Raw genomic sequence first — 22,493 nt, 5'->3', positions numbered from 1 at the left:
GGATCTACAGAACAGTCTTGCTAGGCTAAGGATCTGCAGAGCAGTCTTGCTAGGCTAAGGATTTACAGAACAGTCTTGCTAGGCTAGGGATCTTTTAGGAATACAAAACCGAGCAGCCAAGCTGGTCTGGTAGATGTCAACGTCTTCCTCTGTTCATTTTTAGATCTGCATGATAATATGCCATTCTGAATGGCCGATGTGATTTTGCAATCTGTAGTACTCCCAGATAGGTAGACTTATCAGTAGTGGACTCTCAAATTCATTCTACAACAACTCTGAGAACCAATCAGGAATTTTGCAGACTTTCTATTGGATACTTAACGTATACTTCGCTAAATGTGCTATCTGACCCTACAGTTGTTCATATTCCTTTATTAACACCGTCAACTGCTAGAGTATATACTGAGTTTGTATGATGAGAGTTTGAATAGTTGTTTACTGTACATATGTCTTGTATATAAATATGAGGGTATTGCTAAGATTTGCAGTCTACACCATGTCAAAACACGGCGATCAAGAATTGTATTAACATATTTAACTTGCATTGAAATGGAAGGTATGAGAGGAAAAAAGCAAAATTATTATATTATCTGCTTTCTCCGTCCACACGACAACTTCTGAGTTGTGGTCTACAGAAACGGTCTGCAGCTTGCATCATCCACACTCCATTATGGATCCACCCTGGTTTGGGGGAGAAGGGGATGCTCTTTCTAGACTTAGGGCTCAACTTTTTTGCACTTTCCTCCCAAGTCTCCAGTTCGTGTCCTTGGTCACCAGGTTTTCCAGAACCATTTCAACCACTCATCTAACACTTATAATTTCATGTATAATCCCATTTTAAATTTGGGTTGGATCCTAATCCTAACCCCAAATGTGAACTGGAGATCTGGTGGGTCTAGTGGGTTCCCTCACAGATTGCGTAAAAATCTTGACAGCAAGCAACCAGTTTCAGCATTTACGCCCGAGGGCCTATCACTGTGGTATGGCAAACTGCAGCCTTCTGATACATCAAAAATGCGGCCAGTTTCAAGTCAAAGGACAGAAAGTAGTCCCAATTGTGTCTGCTGATTTTAAAAGGAAGAGAATATCGTACTTTTGGAGATGATCAGTATATGAAATATGCATCTTACAAACCTATGGATCCCAACTTTGTTGTTAAGTGGTAAATTAGGGTGTATTTTGTCATCCACTTGTTTGCAGGTTTTATATCTAGTTTAAGCTGAAGTGTCAGCTTTGGACATTTCTGACAAAAAAATAACCATATATATCCTCTTGTTCTTCTGGCTTTTTGCAACATTTCCGACTCCTTTCTCATGTATTAAGAGACAAACAGAATAACACAATTCAATGGGCTCAATATTTTCAGTGTAATTATGTATTTGCCACACTTGCCACATATTCCAGAACATGTGGTAAGTTTACAATGTGTGTTTTGTTAGTGCTAAAGTGTGTTACACAAATCGATATTAGACAGACATATAAATACACAAGTGCCACTTCCTCACACTGATGAATTACTTTTCTCAAATTACAGGAACATTGGCTTCACCACAAACCTGCAGCTCAGGTGGGGAGGGGAGGTGCCAGGGAAAAATGAATATTGTTAAGCATTTGCATCTTAAATCAGGTGCATCTCCTTGTTAATCCCCACTGTGGAGACAAGACTGTACTGGGCTGCATGGGCGAAAATACCAGCATTAAAATATTTCTGCCATTACGTCAGGGACTGAACTAATGTGGGACCTTCCATAGGCTATGCTAGTACCATCACCAAACTCCAGCCAGTGGCTTCCCCTAAGAAGGCTCCTGACCTCAACTGCTTTGAAGAACAAATGTGCCTTGAGCAGACCTGGGACCCTGCTGCATTCAAGCTGTGGAAGGGCTGATCAAAGGTCAGACCAGCTGGCCTCCAGTGGTCTCAGGGAGGTAATGCACAGGAAACGCATCCTCAGAGGCGAAACATTTGACCAGTGGACAGCAGTGCAGGTGTTTCCTGGCTGGTTGAGCATTTGTCCCTCAGCAGTCTGCAGCCTAGCACCATTGAAGCTCTCTTGTAGTCTGGGAACTTTGGGAGTGATCAGAAGGAAGGACTACAGCAAACACAGAAGTAGGGAGGTAGAAATGTGTGACAACAGAAGGACCAATATGAGGTATTGAGGCTCTCTCTCTCCAAAGCATGACCTCAGTGGGTACATTTTACAGGTATCAAATTCAGCGAGTCTTGCCAGCTGTACTGTCAGCCTCGCCCTCCTAGAGAATTCCGCAAGCTAAACAGCAACTAAGTCCAACATAGAGGGTGTGAGCAGGCAAGTTACCCATAAGGGGACTTTAGCAGCCAGAGTTTCCAAACTTGCCACACTCCAAGCTCTTAGCACCAAAAGTGATGGCATAATCTGGATTGTAAATTCATCGTGTACAGCATCGTGGAGCCCCCCCCGATAGTGTCCTACCTACCCAGTTGAAGGATTTTGACTCCCATTGTTGAGACTTAGAAGAAACAACTGAGTAAGATGCCCCACTAAGCTTTCCTAGCCATGCTGCATCACAGGTGGGACTGAAAAGGCACCTACTACCCAGCCACCCTTGCCCACAGACTAACAGTTTCTTGGAGCTTTTAGACTTTTATTTCTTTCAAAGACACATAAGTGATCCCTAATTTGATTTTTACCAGTATCTTGTTTCTTTAGCTACTACATCAATCAATCAAAAAAATGTATAGAGCGCGCTACTCACCCGTGAGGGTCTCAAGGCGCTAGTGGGGGGGGTAAGGTGGGGTTACTGTTCGAACAGCCATTTCTTGAGGTTTTTTCTGGAGAGCAGGAGGTCTTGGGTTTTGCGGAGGTTGGTGGGGAGGGAGTTCCAGGTTGTGGGGGTGAGGTAGGAGAAGGCCCTGCCTCCTGTGGTGGTTCGATGGATGCGGGGGACTGTAGCTAGTGCGAGGTCGGCTGATCGGAGGTTGCGGGTGGGCTTATGGAAGTTCACTCTTTCGTTGAGGTAGGTCGGGACGGTGTTGTGGAGGGATTTGTGTACGTGGATGAGGATCTTGAAAGTGATTCTCTTGTCTATGGGGAGCCAGTGAAGAGATTTGAAGTGTGGTGAGATTCGTTCGTGGCTGGGGAGGCCAAGGACGAGGCGTGCAGCTGTGCTCTGGATTCTCTGGAGTTTGCGTTTGAGTTAGAGTGTGGTGCCGGCGTAGAGGGCGTTACCGTAGTCAAGTCTGCTGCTGATGAGTGCATGGGTGACTGTCTTCCTGGTCTCTGGGGGAATCCATTTGAAGGATTTTTTTTTTAGAGTGCGGAGTGTATGGAAGCAGGAGGAGGTTAGTGCATTGATTTGTTGTGTCATGGAGAGGGAGGGGTCAAGGATTATGCCGAGGTTGCATGCGTGGTTTGCAGGGGTGGGTGCGGGGCTTAGGGCGGTGGGCCACCAGGAGTCGTCCCATATGGTTTTGTTGGGGCCGAAGATGATGATCTCGGTTTTGTTGGAGTTAAGCTTGAGGTGGTTAGCTGTCATCCAGTTGGCAGTGTCGAGGAGAGCAGCGTGTAGGTTGGTTTTGGCGGTGGTGGGGTTGCGGGTGAGGGAGAGGATGAGTTGGGTGTCATCTGCATACTACATGTTTCTCCTTTTAACAAAATTGGTTTGGGAAAGAACATGTGACCTTGATTTGTGTTTGGCGCAGCTTTAAACACTTGACACACCGAAAGGCATTTTCCATTGTGCCAAAGCTACACTGGCTAAACCCTGGATCCTCACTGAAACCCGATTAGGCAAGGCTCTGAAATATATATTTGGTGAAGGTCTAAATCCTGTACTCCCCTCATAAGAATCCAGGTTCATGCAGATAAGCGGAAGGTGTTGGGGTGTTTACTGTGCTATTTAGTCTTCCACACATTTACCTTGGCATTTCAAGCCTAAGTGCACATCACTGACCTACACACATCAGGTGACCTCTCAAACTCTGGTGCAATGCTGAGCATCTTCTATTGAGGCCAACATGCATCCACAAATGTGCAAGCTCTGGCTTCGGACAAGGTATAGCCACTATAAGACTACACTAGCCTGTAAAAGATGGCTCACATTTTAAGTAATAAAAACAGTAACAAAGACACGTAATGTTGGACATACCGGAAAGGAGCAAGAACTTTGGCAAAACTGATGACACCTTTGATCATGTAGGTTGAGAGGTCAGAAATGTGAGGCAGCATGCAGAAGACCTTATGCCCTGCAGAGTTCTCTGTGAACTGTGACTTGTAGAAGGAGCCTTGGGCCATGGCACCCCTCACATCTTCGCAGGGACTGAGGTGATGGTCTTCTGGGCTGCTCCCTCCGCTGCCTCCCCTCCAGATCTGGCCATAGCTGGTGGTGACATAGTCATCAAAGCTCTCTGTGGTAGAACAGGATCTGCGAAAACTGCGTTCAACTGGCTGGAAGGCAAAAGCACACAGTGTGTGAAATCAAGGACCAAATGGCACAGTCAAGCCAAAATAAATCATCATGATGGAAATAAACAGCCAAGTCCAACAAGAGCTTCAACGCAAAACACACTTCTAAGATTTCAGCTCCTAAGTCGATGCAGGATGGGGCTTGTAATCTAGTCCTGACAAAATTGACACTGATTTTATTTTCGAACAGCAGAATGAGAAAATAAAGAGTAAATCCAATCCTCACTCTTGCGTTGGATGTGGCACTGAAATCAGCAAATGTAGCTATTATAATGGCTGAGCAAAGGAGGTGAAGTGCCCTGCATGGCAAAGGCTCATTTTGGGGTTTACAGCTGCTTGTTTCATGTGGTGTCTGTGGCTGTCTGCCTGGTGGACGAGATTCACTGTGGTTGCTTACTGAAGCTTGCAGCTTGAAAAGGACCTACAGAACAGAACCTGAATAGGTAGGACATCCAAAAGACGATGAAAGAGAGGCACCAAGTACTAACCGTCCACAAAAGTGACATGGAAGCAAGTTAACAAGTTTAACAAACTGTGAAAAGGGGGCAACGTTGCCTCCTCGCCCGGACGGATGCCCAGGCATAAATGTGGCTAATGGGAGAGGAACTGAATTCTAGGAGTGCAAATGACTTCTTAGTTTGACTGATTTTGGAGCTACTTTCTCGAATGCTTGAATACGTGTGTGGTCTGGAACAGTCTCTTTGGCTGAATGTGGATGCTGAATAGCTTGAGTATAGAGCGTGAACTCCGGTGTTTCATTGCTGCATCTCAGACTGCCCAAGGACCACATCTGTGGATACATGAACAGGTTCACTTGCCTAGTCTGAGGAGCGTGAAGTTCTAGTTGAGAGTATTTTGTACCAGACTGTATGACTGTAAGCAGAGAAGCAGCAAGGGTGATGCTAGCCCTTCAACTACATCAATGCAACTGGCAAGAAAGAAAGGAAGATAACTGGAGCTCTGGTCTTTTGGTCAATTTCCATGGTCCTTAGGAGAGATAAGCAGAGCTTTTCATATATAGGGGGTGGCCAGGGTCGGTGGGGCATTCTGACCGCGGCGGTTTGGCCGCGGTCAGATGAGGAAAACCGGCGGTCTCCCGCCGGTTTTCCGCTGCCCTTCTGAATCCTCCATGGCGGGGCAGCTCGTTGCGCCGCCATTGGGATTCAGACACCCCATACCGCCATCCTGTTCCTGGCGGTTCGCCCGCCAGGAACAGGATGGCGGTATGGGGTGTCGTGGGGCCCCTGGGGGCCCCTGCAGTGCCCATGCCAATGGCATGGGCACAGCAGGGGCCCCCGTAAGCGGGCCCCACAAAGAATTTCACTGTCTGCATTGCAGACAGTGAAATTCGCGACGGGTGCAACTGCACCCGTCGCACCATCCCACTCCGCCGGCACCATTCGGAGCCGGCTTCCTCGTGGGAAGGGTGTTTCCCACTGGGCTGGCGGGCGGCCTTTCGGCGGTCGCCCGCCAGCCCAGTGGGAAACCCAGAATAACCACAGCGGTCTTCTGACCGCGGTGCGGTATTCTGGAGGGGGGAACTCTGGCGGGCGGCCTCCGCCGCCCGCCAGAGTTAGAATGACCCCCATAGTCTTTATTAGCTTCACACTGCATAGTTTAAGGGGATTGTCTGGTCTTTGGGACATTTCACTATGTAAGGTAGTGGTGTGGAATTGCCTTTAACCTGTGAAAAATGTTCAGCTCCTTGAAATCTAGAGTGCACCGGTTTCAGCACCAACCAATGGAATATTATTTAAGAGTAAAACGGTCTGGTTTAAAAAGGAGGATTATTTACTTATTTCAACTAGGACACTGGGATTTGGGAAGCAGGTTGGGAAAAGACTGACTTATGCTCTATCATTTACACTGTTTGTGACGCAGGAAAGACCTGACAAGTTACTTACCTTCGTTAACACTCTTTCTGGCGGATACTCTAATAGCACATTCCTCACCTTGGGTACAGAAACTTTTCCTACAAACTTTCCCATGCACTGGTAGATGAAGCCACTGGACTCTGCAACAGCCTCCTCCTGCCCTTGAGACCTATATAGGCACCGCCCTGTGTGCTGGTATCTACAAAGGTAACTTCTGCATCCTCAGAGAAGGGGCGACTGACAAATTGGTAGTTGGACAGTGTGCTGATCTCTAAACTGGGACCTTATTGCCACAGAACGGTGAGCAGAGAGGGCGCTGAGGAATCTGCAGTTATACAGAGTATCCACCAGAAATATAATTCTCTCACCTTTTGAATATATACCAAAGCAGTACCGCTCCCCTTACAGAGGTGGTGGGTCTGAAGATCAAACTTTACACCAGGAAGACCTGCAGAACTGAGCAGGAAAAAAACCTTGCTGCAAATCTGAGAGATGAAACAGTACTGCCTGCTGAATGAGTGGACAGATGTCCAGGTAAGAAACTAGCAGATAGCACAGAAGAGCATTTAGCTAAAGCCATAGTGACAGCTTTGGCTCTGTCGGAATGAGCACGGAGGCCTCCAGGAGGCTCCTTCTTGGACAAGACTTAGCATATTCTTGATATAGATGATGTTACAGTTGCTGAACTGTCCTTCCCTTCTTGGCACGGATGAATCCAACAAAATGTTGGTTGTTCACAGGGTGTTTCTTTGTCCGATCGATACAGAAGATGAGTAGTTCCAACTGGCAAGCACTCTGGCAGCATGATGGACTGCCCCACGTAGAAGAGCGAGATCACTTTCAGGTGCTAGAGTCCAAAGTACAGATTTCTCAGGGAAGTAGGGGTTATAAGGGACTGTACTGACAGCACATGAAGCTCACTGACACAAAGTTCAGAGGTGATTATAATGAGGAACACAGTCTTCAGGGTTGGAAACTGCAAAGAACAACTGGGCATGTGTTCAAAAGGCATGCACATTAAGAACATAAGGCCCTAAGTGTGGTCCCTCTGCTCAATAGTAGGGAACATGTAATTAAGCCCTTCATATTAGAACAGACGAACTTGGCTGATCAGGAAAACTCAGAACGGCTGAACGTGGCAACAAGTAATCTTTAATTGAGCCCACAGAAAAGTATTTTCCAGACAAAGACAACAAGTAGAAGTACATTCGAAATTTAGCCTGAAGCAGATCGACCAGCTCGTCCTCGCACTAGGCCACAAAGTTTGCCCAGTGGCCAGAAAAGGCTGACTTTGTGGACAGACGGCGAGCAGTGAAAATCACATCCACCATTCTGTAGGCAGTCAAAGGCACTCAGCTGTTTCTGTTCAGCATTCATGTAGGAAGGTGTAGGGTTGGGGTAAGAACCCTACTGTTGAGGTGGTAGGTCCTCCAGGAGAGGGAGAAGGAGCAGAGAGCAGATCAGAGTTCAAGGCTCTTCTAACGCACCCCTCGGTTGAGAGGTTAAGCTGAGCCCGGTCTCTCATATCCTTCTTCAAAACTCAGCAAAGCAGCAGAAAATATGCAAATGTGTAAAGGAGACTGTAGTCTCACTGAAGGTCTTATAGGGAGCCCAGATACACAAGGAGTGACAGAATGTTCCTGGCAATTGCAAGATAGCATACCAAACTGGGCAAAGATGTCTTGAACTACATCTAGGAGCGGGCACCACTCATGGTCAGCTAGATAACATCTGCTGAGCTCCTGTGTCTTGGTATTAAGGGAGCCGACAAACTGGTTGCCAGGTAGGGAAATCCCCATAAATCCATGGGTTAGTCAAAAGGAAAGAGTTTTATGACCAGAAGGCAACATTACCTTAGTATCAAGAGGGTCATGAGACACTAGTTTTGAAGCAAACTTTTTACTTGGTGCTAGGCAGAAGACAGCATTCTCCATCCCAGAGGACTGCTATGAGTTAAAGATTATGCCCTCTTGCTAACAGAATCCTCCTGCCACTTCCCAACACCTAGTCAACTATGCATATTCTGGTGTGGAAGTTGACAATTCAAGTTTTAGCAGTTTATGGGATGACCACCGGAAAGACCTAGGTCAGGGGTTGTTGACGAAGGAGGGCCAAACTAACTAGGTATCTAGCCTTCGATGTGCCCGGTGAGTCAGTTTTCTTTGGCCTATCTTGGACACCAGGGGGGTAACCGAACAATTTGTGCCAAAGAGGGGAAAGCACAGGCAGTGTTTAGTAGGGAGGCTTTTACTTTTCAGACCAAGGTGAGAACCTTTCTAGGCCTCATCGAGTTCTACCAAAACTTTGCGGTAACTATGGAAGCATATCAGCCCATTTAACAGACCTGACCTCTATGAAGCAGCCACGGAAGGTGTACCTAGACCGTGGACTGTCAGAAGGCATTTGATTACCTGAAGGAGAGACTGTGCAATGGAGTCTTGAACACGTGTACCCAGTCTTGAACACCCCGACTAGAGTCAACCTTTACAATGTCCAGACAGATACATACGACATGGGAGTCGAGGGGGTCCTCACCCAAAGCAATGATAAGTGCAATAGTGGACAATCAACAAACTGGCTGATGCATCTGAATTTCTTAAAAAAAAAAAAGATAATTATTCTATTGATGATTTGTACTATGACATAAAAAGAACATTGAAAGCACTTGAAATACCAATGCTTCACATACTTCCCAACATTGTTTCTACGAGCTTCTGTTGCCTAGTCATTTGTTTCACTGGCCTTTTTGTTCTATATGCATAACCTGGGATGATGACATACTCACTTAGTTTCAGACCTCTACAGGGTTCAGAGTTTTGCTTTAAGTATTCTCCAACTTGTTTAATTTGTTGCACCCAGGTTTCAGCTTGCATTAACGATGCATTCAGTTACTTATGCCAATCTAGCCATAAGAAACCATGTGCCTATAGAGCATTCAACCAACTCAAAGTGCAGTGAATAATATTACACAGAAGAGCAATCCATAAGCTGCAAGGCATCAGGGTAAAAAGGGACACATTTACAAATATCTCAATATTTCAATTTGCTATCACATTACCACCACAATCAATGGGAAAATAAATATGAATATACACTAGCCACTCTCTATGAGCAGGATCACATTAAAGTTTAGATATAATGCACAATTACCATGTAATACATAAGAGAATCAAGGTATGCTTAGTGTCCCCAGTGATCACACAACAATTAATTAAGTCTTCTGTGTCTATTTCCTTACCCCGACTAGGCTGTCTATCTTATTCAACTACTAAGGTGATCATTATGTGGCAGGAAGCTCTCTATGTTTGGAAGTGGGGGGTTTAACCTAAACCATTCCCCTTTACCTTCCACACTGGCTCAAAAGATCCATTAACACTGGGTTGGAAAACCTCTCCTTAGTAAGGTCAGGTAGTAAAAGGCCAGTGTTGGGAGATATTTTTAGGGTGAGTGATGGGGTACAAATCCCTCACACGCCTGGATATTGAGTGATGGGGATGTGCCTGTGGTTAACAGCAGTGGGGAGGCACTGCATCTGCTGTGGGGAGCAAGTCTGTGCCAGTAAGCCCTCTCTCACTTAAGTATTGAACTGGTTTGCACTGAGTTCTGTGATGTTGCAGTTGGCTGTATGACAGAACCACGCATGCCTTAACAACGCAGTTGGCAGAACCACTGTGTTTTTTCCACGCATGCCTTTACAACAAATTTCTTGTTAAAGCATGCTTAGTAAAGCCATATGTGGAAACAGCATGCGTGGTTCTCCCATACAACCCCCCACACCCACCCTAGGCCCCAAAACTACCTCCACCACTAATAAATTACCCATACACCCCCACCCTCCCTGAGCCCTAAAACCATCTCCCACCTCCAAAAACGAAACTACCCCGAAGCCCAAAAAAACTACCCTGACCCACCCCACACCCGAGCCCTAAAATAAAAAAAATTAAAAAACACTATCTCGACCCTGGCTCCTAAAACCTAAACTATCCCGACACCCCCTACCCACCTTGAGCCCTAAAATCTTCCACCACCCCTAATAACTAAACTAAACCAACCCCCCACCCTAAGCCCTAAAAAAAAACCTCTCAACCCCCCCTTGCCCCTAAAAACTAAACTACTGCGACCTCCCTACCCGTCCTGAGCCCTAAAGAAGAAATTACCTTGACTCCCCACTCCAAAAAACTAAGCTACTCCGACAGCTCTCACCCACCCTGAGCCTTAACACATTCCCCCCTACTATATAAACTACTGAAGCCCCCCCCACCCAAAGCCCTAAATCCCCCCACTGCTAAAAACTACCCACCAACCCTGTCCCAAACTCATTTAAATCACTGTGTCCACTCCCAATCCTTCCTCCTCCCTCCTCCCACCCTTCCTTAAACCTTCCCCGATCCCTAAAAAATAAACTACCCTGCTCCCCCACCCTGAGACCTCAAAAAAGAAATACCCAAACTCCACCCCAATAAAAAAATAGACCAACCCCCCACCCACCTCAAGCCCTTAATCCACTCACCCCTAAAAACTACCTCCAACCCTGCCCCATTTACCTCACCGCGTCCTCTCCCGATCCACTGTGCCTTTTTCTGTGCCCTAACCATGCACATGCGTCGTTTGGCACATGCGTGGGTAATGCACAGAAAAAGGCAGTTGTTGTTCCTGCAAGCATGGTTACGCTTGCGTGGTAAATGTCTGCATTGTTCACAACGCGTTGTTTAGGACGTTTCCAGCTGCAGTTGACTTAATAGCCTTCATCTGTGTATTATTTTAAGAATTCTTTGCAAGGATCCTTGGTTGCAAATAACCATTGCTTACTTTCATAACAAATTGTTTTAACCCCGTGGATGCCTGGGACGTAACGGTTACGTCCTGGGCAGCACCGTTCGGGTGACCAGGACGTAACCATTACGTCCTCATCAGAAGTCGCCTCCGATTGTGCTGGAAGCATGCGATCTGAGGAGAAACAGATTAGTTTCTCCACGGTATGGGGGCAGGGGAGGTCAAAGTGGAATGAAAAGGGGAGGAAACGCTTTACCTTCCCTTTTCATGTCTCTCTGAGCATTCCTGCAGCACGATCGCTAGAATGTCACTAGATACTAGGGGGATTTTGTTTGTTTTGTTTACTATTATAAGGGGATCGACACCCCTCAGGCAAAGGTTGATCCCAATGGGGCAATTTTTTTAAATAGGCCTTTTCTGCCCCCACGGACTAAATTAATTAGGCCGATCTGCCCCCAGGGAGGCAGAAGACACTAGACACCAGGGAATTTTTATTTGTTTACATTTATATGGGGAGCGACCCCTTAGGTAAGGGTCGCTCCCCAGGGTGGCAATTTTTTTTATTAGGCCTTTTCCGCCCCCCGGGGGAAGATCAGCCTATAATAATTAGGCCGATCTGCCCCCTCTGGGGATGGGGGGGTGGTGGCAGAAGCCACTAGACACCAGAGATTTATTTTTTGTTGTTTACATTTATAAGGGGAGCGACCCCTTAGGCAAAGGTCATTCCCCTGGGGAGGGGGGGGGGTGCAAAATATTTTTAGCCCATTTCTGCTCCCCTTGGGGGCTGATCAGCCTATTTTTATTAGGCCAATCTGCCCCCAAGGGGGGCAGAAACCACTACACACCAGGGATTTTCTTTTGCGACAATTTCAAAAAAGGGGAGCAACCCATTAGGCAAGGGTCGATCCCCTGAGGGGAAAATTTATTTTAGGCCATTTCTGCCCCCAAGAGGGGGTTGGGGGGAGATCGGCCTATTTTAATTAGGCTGATCAGCCCCCAAGGGAGGCAGAAACCACTAGACACCAGGGATTTGTTTTTGCGCAAATTTCACAGAAGGGGAGCGACCCGCTAGGCAAAAGTCACTCCCTTGGGGGCAAATTTATTTTAGGACATTGCTGCCTATTTTCTGTAAGGCCCATCTGCAGAAAACCCACCAGACACAAGGGAAGATGCTTTCTTTTTTTTTTGCCATACCCCCACCCCAAAAAAATGGAGACAAAGTTGTTCTGCCCACTGGTGGGCAGATGGGGCAATTACCCCCAATCCAATCACTGGGAGGGGGGGGGTGAGCAGAAAGCCTACTAGATGCCAGGGAATTAAAAAAAAATTGTGGGTGGTGGCTACCAACCAGTATGGGCATGGTTATGCCCCACCTCAACTGAAAGGGGTAACAGTCTTTCAGCTGTCACCCCGCACACTAAAACATCTTATCCCACAGCAAGCAGGAGGACATTTGATTTTGGGCTTTGGTTTTACATTTGAGCTATAAGAGCTTGTCTAACTCTCAAAATCATCCCCCTTAAAAAGCTGAGGGCTGCACTTTTTGGACTTTGGGACGCTGCCATGTAGAAAAATCTACGTGACATAGACACATCTGAAAACTAAACATCTGAGTGAATCCAGGGAGGTGTGCTTGACATGCGCCTGCACCATTTTCTTACCCACAATGCCCTGCAAAATTCCAACTTTGCTGGAAATCAAACATTTTCCCCACATTTTTGTGATGGAACCTTCTGGAATCTGCAGGAATCCACAAAATTCCTACCACCCAGCATTGTCACATCTATACAGATAAAAATTCCGCCCCATTTGTCAGCCTAAAAACTGCCTTTTTTGGACCTGCTTAGGTCCCTCCTCATTTTCAATATGTTTTTGGCTCTTCCCTGTCACAGGCATTTGTCCCACCCACACAAGTGAGGTATCATTTTTATATCGGGAGGCTGAGGGGAATGTTGGGTTGTAGGAAATTTGTGCAGGTGCGGTGATCCCACTCAGAAATGTGGAAAATATTTGATTTTTTAGCTAAATTTGAGGTTTGCTGAGGATTCTGGTAAGAAAACAATGGGGGATTCCACGCAAGTCACACCTCCCTCAACTCCCTCGGGTGTCTAGTTTTCAGAAATTCTTGGGTTTGGTAGGTTTCCCTATATACAGGTAGTTTTGTATTTGATAATTTTGATGTGTCCACATAGTGTTTTGGGACATTTCCTTTCGCGGGCACTAGGCCTACCCACACAAGTGAGGTACAATTTTTATCGGGAGACCTGGGGGAACGCTGAGTAGAAGGATGCTTGTGGCTCCCCTCAGATTCCAGAACTTTGCAGCACCGAAATGTGAGGAGAAAGTGTTTTTTGGCCACATTTTGAGGTTTGCAAAGGATTCTGGGTAACAGAACCTGGTGAGAGCCCAACAAGTCACCCCATCCTAGATTCCCTTAGGTGTCTAGTTTTAAAAAAAATACACAGGTTTGGTAGGTTTCCCTAAGTGCCAGCTGAGCTAGAGTCTAAAATCCACAGCTAGGCACTTTTTTAAAAAACACGTCAGATTTCAATGTAAAAATGTGATGTGTCCATGTTGCGTTTCCTGTCACGGCATTAGGCCTACCCATACAAGTGAGGTACAATTTTTATCGGGAGACTTGGGGGAACACAGAATAGCAGAACAAGTGTTATTACCCCTTGTCTTTCTCTACATTTTTTTCCTTCCAAATGTGAAATAGTGTGTAAAAAAGATGTCTATATGAGAAATGCCCTGTAATTCACACTATGGGCACCCCGGAATTCGGAGATGTGCAAATAACCACTGCTTCTCAATACCTTATCTTGTGCCCAATTTGGAAATACAAAGGTTTCCTTGATACCTATTTTTCACTTTTTATATATCACGAAATGAATTGCTGTATCCCGGTATACAATGAAAACCTATTGCAAGGTGCAGCTCCTTTATTGGCTCTGGGTGCCTAGGGTTCTTGATGAACCTGCAAGTACTAAATATCCCCGCAACCAGAAGAGTTCAGCAGATGTAACGGTATATTACTTTTGAAACTTTGACATCGCAGGAAAAAGTTAGAGTAAAACGTGGTGAAAAATGGCTGTTTTTTTCACCTCAATTTCAATAATTTTTTTTCAGCCGTTATTTTCTGTAGGAAAACCTTGTAGGAGCTACACAAAATACCCCTTGCTGAATTCAATTTTTTCTACTTTTCAGAAATGTTTAGCTGGTTTCACACCCATTTCTGTCACTATCTGGAAGGAGGATAAAAGCAGAAAAAATTGTAAAAATGGGGTATGTCCCAGTAAAAAGCCAAAATTGTGCTGAAAAATGTGTTTTTTGATTCAAGCCTGTCTGTTCCTGAAAGCTGGGAAGATGGTGATTTTACAACAGCAAACCCTGTATTGATGCCATTTTCAGGGGAAAAACAACAAGCTTTCTTCTGCAGCCCTTCTTTCCCATTTTTTTTTTTTAAAACAAAATTTTCGCTGTATTTTGGCTAATTTATTGGTCTCCTCCCGCGGAACCCACAAACTATGGGTACCTCTAGAATCCCCAGCATGTTGGGGGAAAAGGACGCAAATTTGGCGTGGGTAGCTTATGTGGACAAAAGGTTATGATGGACTAAAGTGCGAACTGCCCCAAATAACCAAAAAATAGGCCTGGCACCTGAGGGGGAAGGGGTTAGGAGACCTTGGAGTGTGTGCTAGTTTGTTGGAGAGTTCCTCAAACTATGGAAACCTCTGGTAAATAGAGACCCTCTTAGATATAAAGTGCATGGACTTAAAGAAAGGGTAGTGGACGAGCAGGAGGTCTGTAGAGTCTGGTCTCTGTGTCAAACAGTTGGCAAATCATTCCCACAGAAGATGTCAATATCCATCCATAATCAGTCAGTTTGAAATATGGGTGCATGCAGCAAGCTGTGACTAGATGGTCTGGGCTAATGCAGTACCAGAAGAGTTTTATTAAAAACAAGAAGACAGATGGGTCTCCACTGGGGAACTGAATCCATGACATTGTATTATTGGAAGGAGCTGGTGAAAGGGGTGGGAGTGAAAGACTAATAGCCCCTTGACCGGTTGATGGTGGCAAAGTGATCCAAGGAAAGGTGCTCTCACAGAGTTCACGTTCCTTCCCCTAGCTCAAGCGGAACACATGCCCATGAATCTATGAATGACAATGCACACGCAGCTCACACGCTTCATAACACCCTAGGATGCAATGTCCAAGGCCCAGTAGTAGTTCTTACTCTAAAATGGCGAAAGTGGCTGAACGACTTGTCGAAGGTTTGGTTCTGCGCTTCGGTCAGCTCTTGGATGAGCAGCTGCTGTTCGCCTGTTAATCCAGTCTCGAATGCAGCGGGCAAAGCCATGCGGCGCATCAGCTTCTTCCTTCTGATCAAGGCCCGCCTGTTCTCCACAGCTTCATCCGTCATGATCACTAAGTAGGGACCAAAAGAGATGTTTAAAGTGTTGATCTGGGAGTTAAGGGATGAAGTTAGCAGCAGGAAGATACACACAAGGAGGAACCAAACGAAACAGTTTTTGATTTTGCGGTATCGCTACATTAGGGCAGTTTTGCAAAACTTTTATTCATTTGTGCCGAGCAGACATAAAGGCAAGCGAGTCCTTGATGGTCGTGACAGTACGTCTTAGCCTTCCTTGATAGGGCATCCCTCAAATGAGCAAGAGGACACTTTGTATACAATGTGCACTTTTGTCTTTGACAGCCAATAAGAGATTCAGGGCTGAGTAATAACCTTTGTCATACTAAGCCAAAAATGAGAAATGGAAAAGGTGAGAGAGAAAAAAACAAAAAACAAAAAAAAAAAGAGACCAAAATGTGAAAAAACCTTTAGTGAGAGGAATCAAAAATAGTTATTTAAAAAGGTGGGATAGGAGGGGTAGGGCAGAGTTAGAAACAGTAATACTGCAACGGGGGGTGTCCTTACACTATAGGCAGGGTGATGGATAATCACAGAAATAGTGTGCAGACAAGGGTCTGGGAAAGTGTTTCTGCTGTGGATGATGTTGGATATTGACAGATAAAGTTTGGAACAGGACAAGAGAAAGTCCATAAACTAGGAAAAGTAGAAAGAGAGTATGTAGCTCTGGGGTAGGATCAAGTTATAAGGCCTCACTTAGGATTTACAGTTGGAAATAATAAATGTAATGTTTATTTTCACTTGTGTTGCTCACTTTTGTCCTATCTCCTTGTTTTCCATGCATTACAGGTTTACGTGTTCTCACTTAGTTTCTCCCTGCAATGTTTGGCAACTTCCAGTCTCTCTCTAGTTGCTCCATACCCATTAATATAGAGACACTGCCCGCTGAATGCCCAGGATGTCTTTTCACTCCCAAACATCTACTGACACAACTTATAATTCCAATTCTGGCACAGGTGGAAAGCTGTGCCCCAATACGCTTACACGCCTAAACTGCAATGCAGGGCTAAATGTATTTAAATATTTCTTGTCAATATTTGTGGCCTTTTTAGTCTTTCCTTCTACTTTTAATGGTGGCCAAATCTAAGCACAATACGCAGAGATATAACTAACACACTATGAAGTCAACTGGCAATTATTTTTTCCCCAATTCAATAACTGTTGTATTTGCTTTACAATTGAACACATTGACATGTTATTGCTCAGCGTCCCCAATCTGCTGCCCTCTAGCGGACGTTCATAGATCCTGCTGGCAGTAAATTTTGGCCACGGGCGCTTTGTTGATCGTCAATATTTGATTTCCTTTTAGCGAGCCTATAAACTTTGTAAATGACGTCTGTCATGTTTCACATCTTCAATACCTTGCATCATCCCAGGAACCTGCAGGTGTCAGATGAGAATGTGAGAAATGTCCTCACTTAATTAGCACAGAGTAGGTGACTAAGCCACAGGGTGATTAGAGGGGGTTGAGATTTTCACAGGAAATGTTTTTTTGATCTGTTTAAAACGTTGATACTATTTGACAGACCTTCACAAACTTTGATAGAATTTGTTAAATCCATCTCATATTCTTCATTTCAGATTTCTTGCAGAACAGTCAAGGGTGCACAAAGTCATCTGAGCAATTTAAGAGCAGCATTTCCCATTTTGTATCATACAGACCGGCTGAACGGACTCAGAGCGAGCTCTACAATAAAGAAGAAATTCATGTAGGATAGCCGCTTGTGTGTGTTTGGGGTACTTCCACTGAGGAGTATGAAATGTTTGCATAACCGCAGGGTCTTGTGCAGGCTTCAATGGATCACCTTATTTGTTAATTATCTTTTTTGTTTTGTTTTTGAGTAGTGCAACTCTTGCCAATGGCGGACTGAGTGCTGTACATCAAGCTTAAATACACAGAGAATTAAAGGGAAAAAAACTGGTGTTGCAACAGAATAAACATGAAATGGGGACATTGTCCTAACAGTCTTCAATTTCCTCCAGGAAGCAGGAAGTATGGGGTGAGTCAGGGTGCAGGAGGAAGATGGTTCGAAAGACTGGTGGCAGCAGGAGAAGCCTGATTGGACACGCTTGCCTTCCGGGCTAAGGGGATGCTAAGGCTGGCAACCCAACGACTGACTATTGCAAGGAGTCCTTAAGGTCTGCAAGTCAGCGGTAAGATAGAGGGTTGTTGTGGACTTCAAGCCATGTAAGTGAGGCTAGCGACTTACCCGGGACAACCTCCTTGGGAAGTCAGTCAGTGCCCTTCCCCGTCGGCATGGGACCGGACTAAGACATGAACAGTGGCCTGAAAAGTTTTACTTACTGAAAAAAGGAACCTTGAAATTGAGCATTCTTTGTTTTTTGCAATATGCATGTGCATAGTAAATTTAGAGTCAAGCACGAAGCTGTGGTATTTAGCAGAGTCAACAAGGGAAGTGGGGTGATGATTCTACTAAAAGAAAAAAAATGAAAGTCAGGGTTGAAAATGAAGTTTATCTCGCCCTGAAGATAAATTCTGTCTCATCAGGACTGAAACTTCGGGCAGGTTTGAGCCAACCAGGACTCAATGGTTGACAAACAGTTCTGTAATCCGATTACTTCAATTTGAAACAACGTAATAAGATATAGCTCAGCATGGCCAGCGTACGTATGGTTGGACACTCCGTGTTCAGCCACAGATGTCCAAGGGCCTCCATAGAGAAAGTGAATCAGGCTGGTGAAATAATACTACTTATTGACTGTTAATCAAATTTGAATTCACACACATGGACATATATCTACAGGCTGAATTGACAGCATATTTATGTCTATTTATCCTTTTAGGAAGAAGTCAATTAAAGAAGTAAATCCCACAAATGCATAATCGGGGGCTGGGAACTATTTTCCAACCCCTTCTTAAAGGGAGGAAACAAAAAGAACTTGAGCTGCTAGGCAACAGCATCATGGACCTGAAAATGGAACGATGCACCTTTAAGGTGGGCAGGAGTCCCACAATGCTCTGCAGTGGCAGCTGTTTCGTTTCATTTTCATGGAACACCATTGTGAAGCTACTGCCAGGCTGATATCAGTATCATTCGGAGCTAGAAGACTACGGGCCTGATTAAGTTTTGGCAGACGGGTTACTCCATCACAAAGGTGATAGATATGCCGTCGGCCAAACTATAAATCCCATAGGAAATAATGGGAATTACATTTCGGCGGACGGGATATTCGTCACCGTTGTGACAGAGTAACTCGCCCGCAGAAATCTAAATCAAGCCCTATGCGTCAGACTGCTGGGATCACTAGTAAGAGGGAAGAAGAAGTGTGGAGATCTTTCTCTAATGGGGTGACCACAAGAGCACTGCACTCCATCCTGAGCTCCTGGTACTGCGTCTGGGCATTTGATAGGACTTGCACTTGCAAAGAGATCCATTTTGAGATTGCCCATTCATGAAATATGCCATGCTTGTTGTCTAGAACCTGCTCATGGTTCTCCTGCATGGATGTAGTCTACAGTGAGAAGATGAACTGCATTGACCCAGAGGTTCCTGGCTGCCAGCCAGTGCTGAATGACTTGTGCTCCCAGGGCTTAAGTTGTCAAGCTTGTCCCATTTGTTTGCTAAGATGATGCACAGCTATTGTATGGTCTATCATGACCTTCAATTGGATTATGATTATTTTTAGAACAATTGTTTGAAGAATACTTTTTAAGGTACATTCTGCTAAGGAAATCCTGGTTTGTTGGCTCACTACCAAAAACCTAGAGCAGAGTATATGACATGTTTAGCTGGCCAGTGATTATACAAGTATAAAATGAAGCAAGTGAAAAGTTGAACAGTTCTAGGTTTGGAGATCTGATACAGTGGTTGCACAAGTTTAGCAAGATAAAGTTTGCTGGAGAACCCGTATTACACACCGAGGTCCATAGAAAGAAACTTTCATGTAGACACCCACCTAAACACCTGTATCAGTAGGAAGGAACGTCCACTCAAATCCATACTATCTCATTTGAGGGGGGACTGTTCCTCCTGAGCCGCTCAGACACGTTGACAGATGGAGAAGCCTTGACCGTGAACCATGCTAAACATCTTACGCAAAACTCACCCCACACACCCACGGTCTTTCCAAGAAGATACTTACACTCCTTCCGCATTCCTATGTCCAGGCACTTTGTCAGACGGCATGCCTGGCACTGCCGACGGTTGTTTTTGGTGATAACGCAGGACCTCTGAAAGGGACAGCTCAGGTGAACGCTCCGTTTCATGGCACGTCTACAAAAAAAGCGTGAGTAGACAGAAGCCCGCTGTTACAAAGACGTCCGTAAAGTCATGACAAAAGAGAAATTCTGTTTTAGCAGAAAAATGTTGAAACATTTAGTGTTCCTGAACTAGTCTGCAACTGGAAATACAGAATGGACATCCTGTGATGAAGGTACAAGCATCAGTAACAATAGTCTAAGATCCCAGAGTTTCAGGGATGAAGTGCAATTTGAACACTTGGGGCCAGATGTCGGAAAAAAGCAAATTGCGACTTGCAATTTGCGAGTCTGTGCGACTCGCAAATTGCAAGTCGCAATTTGCTATGCAGAAAGGTGTCTCAGACACCGTCTGCGACTCGCAAGGGGGTCGCAAAGACCCACCTCATAAATATTTATGAGGTGGGTCGCAGTTTGCGACCCCATTGCGAGTATGGGCACTCACGGGGATGGTGGCCTGCTGGAGACAGCAGACCACCATGTCCGTGACTGCTTTTTAATAAAGCAGTTTTTTTTTTCAAAGTGCAACCCGTTTTCCTTAAAGGAAAACGAGCTGCACTATGAAAAAATAACCCAAACCTTTAGTTTCGGATTTTTTCAGGGCAGGTAGTGGTCCATTGGACCACTGCCTGCTCTGAAAAAATATTTTCTATTCCAGTCACAAAGGGGAAGGGGTCCCATGGGGACCCCTTCCCGTTTGCGACTGGGTTACCATCCACTTCAAGTGGATGGTAACTGCGATTCATTTTGCGACCGCGATTGCGAGTCGCAAATAGGAAGGGAACACCCCTTCCTATTTGCGAGTCGGAAATGCATTTTGCGAGTCGGATCCGACTCGCAAAATGCATTTCTGCAAAGCAAAGAGGCATTTGCGCCTCGCAAACGGCGATTTTCGCTATTTGCGAGGCGCAATCTCTTTGCTACATCTGGCCCTTGATCCCTATTACTAAGCTACACTTTGTATCCTCCAGCCACTCAGTAAGAAAATATTTATAGATGCTAGTGAAAGACAAGCCTGGCACCAACAGATGTCCTTCCTCCCACAGCGATGTTAAATAGTCTTGCTTTCAGAGTTGGGAATTTCTCTGCCCCGGTCATCATAGTCATCCCCACTTCATAAACATATCCGGCCCTTCAAGCCATCTCGCTCTTTCCCTTCAAAGAGTGGAGTCTAACATCAAGATGTACAAGTTATTCACTGCCTCTTATTTGGAGAATGGATATGAACATTTGTTGCACTACAAACACACACAGTTCTCAGTGTATGGGTAATGCTGATCCCAACTCCATGGTGACACCTAGACACTTCTTTTTCACTTTCCATCTACTCAGATGTTACCTGTTCTTAGAAAGGAGAGGAAGCCTGGGTCATTTATAGGAAAGGGAACTGAAAGGCTAGGAGTTCAAGAGACCCTACAGTGTGTACCTTCTTACTCCATGTGCACCCTAATATACTAAACATGAGAAGAAAATTCTGCAAGAAACATATTCAAGCAGAGATTTTATGAAGTGAGACAACCCATACTTTACAGATGGTGCATGGAAGAGCCACAGAAGGGGTCTTTGCCCTGACTGTAGGAGCATGCATCACTTTGGCAGGGTTGATGGTAAAAGTACCTGTTCAGATGAAAATATTAAAACTTCAGTTCTGAGAATCTGAGAGCCATGACTGCTATGCATGTTGTGATCCACAGATTTATGGGAATTTCCTGAAGACTCGGCTGTCCCAGTGGTTGGGGTTATATGTACTTAAATATATAAATTTCCCTGCAACCGTCAAAAAGGCCCCTGCAGGTCCCCTCTGTATCAGAAATACTGTTTATAGAGACATATGCATGGCACATAGCCATCTAGAATGCAGGGCAGGCAAGGTGGGAGTAACCAAAGCTGGCTAGCTTCTTATTAACTTCCCCAAACCAAATATGTGAAAAACATTAATGTGATCCGGCAGGAATCCTAATGTGGGCTGCTCCCTGCAGAGAATCAGATCTTCTGGGATTGACCCTCGAAGCCACAATGCCTGATAAACATATGAATTCATACACCATATACTCGGAGAAGGGAAGGAGGTCGCTACACAGGACTGAACAAAATTCTCCAAGAGGGCAAGCACGTCCCTCCTCCATGGGTGCAGGGACAAATGCCTGTCCTCCAGACCACTGGTTCTCAATCTATGGTCCGAAGACCCTCTTCCCCACAACAGTTTATAAAATTAAATATTAGCAAACTCATACAGCACAAGTACATGAATCGCAAAATTGAAAGTTTTAAAATACTGTAAATGTGAAGGAATTTGAAATTGGTGGCTAAAAATGAAGTTGGTATCCATGGACACACGCTGGCCTGAACTGGAGCAGCACTGGCAAACGCAGACAAAAAGAGCATGCATTAGGGGAAAATAAAGGCAAGTTTCATTCCAGAGTCTAGCAAGGGACTCCTTCCCATTTGCGAATGGTTACCACTACCATTTAGTGGTCAGTAAAAAAACATTTGTCTTGCAACTGTAATTTGATTGCAAAATGTTATTACATACCATTGTGATTCCCTAGTTGGAAGGGACACCCTAAACACGCCCATTCCAAATACCGGATCGCTAATCCCAATTGCAATTCAGTAACAAGTTATCGGATCGCAATTTGAAACTTGCGCATACCAAAATGCTTTTTTGTGTTCACTAACGATCTGCCCGTTTGTAGATCTGGCCTTAGGAGAGACTGTAGCTCAGACTGCTGGCAGCGGTCAGGAGTGCG

At 45.1% G+C, this 22,493-nt stretch overlaps 1 protein-coding gene across 2 annotated transcripts in view; it reads right to left on the bottom strand.

Moving 5' to 3' along the window:
* The window catches only part of NR1I2 (nuclear receptor subfamily 1 group I member 2), a 260,681-nt gene that overhangs the window by 46,673 nt on the left and 191,515 nt on the right, over positions 1-22,493 (bottom strand). For both annotated transcript variants that reach the window (XM_069202689.1, XM_069202690.1), the window contains 3 exons: positions 19,629-19,759; positions 15,330-15,520; positions 4,126-4,424 (listed from right to left, as the gene is read on the bottom strand). In XM_069202689.1, coding sequence (XP_069058790.1) covers positions 4,126-4,424; positions 15,330-15,520; positions 19,629-19,759 — 621 coding nt within the window. The remainder of the gene's footprint in view (positions 1-4,125; positions 4,425-15,329; positions 15,521-19,628; positions 19,760-22,493) is intronic.

Source organism: Pleurodeles waltl, chromosome 8, assembly GCF_031143425.1.
Source record: "Pleurodeles waltl isolate 20211129_DDA chromosome 8, aPleWal1.hap1.20221129, whole genome shotgun sequence".
NCBI lineage: Eukaryota > Metazoa > Chordata > Amphibia > Caudata > Salamandridae > Pleurodeles > Pleurodeles waltl.
This window is presented reverse-complemented; position numbering and strand designations above follow the sequence as displayed.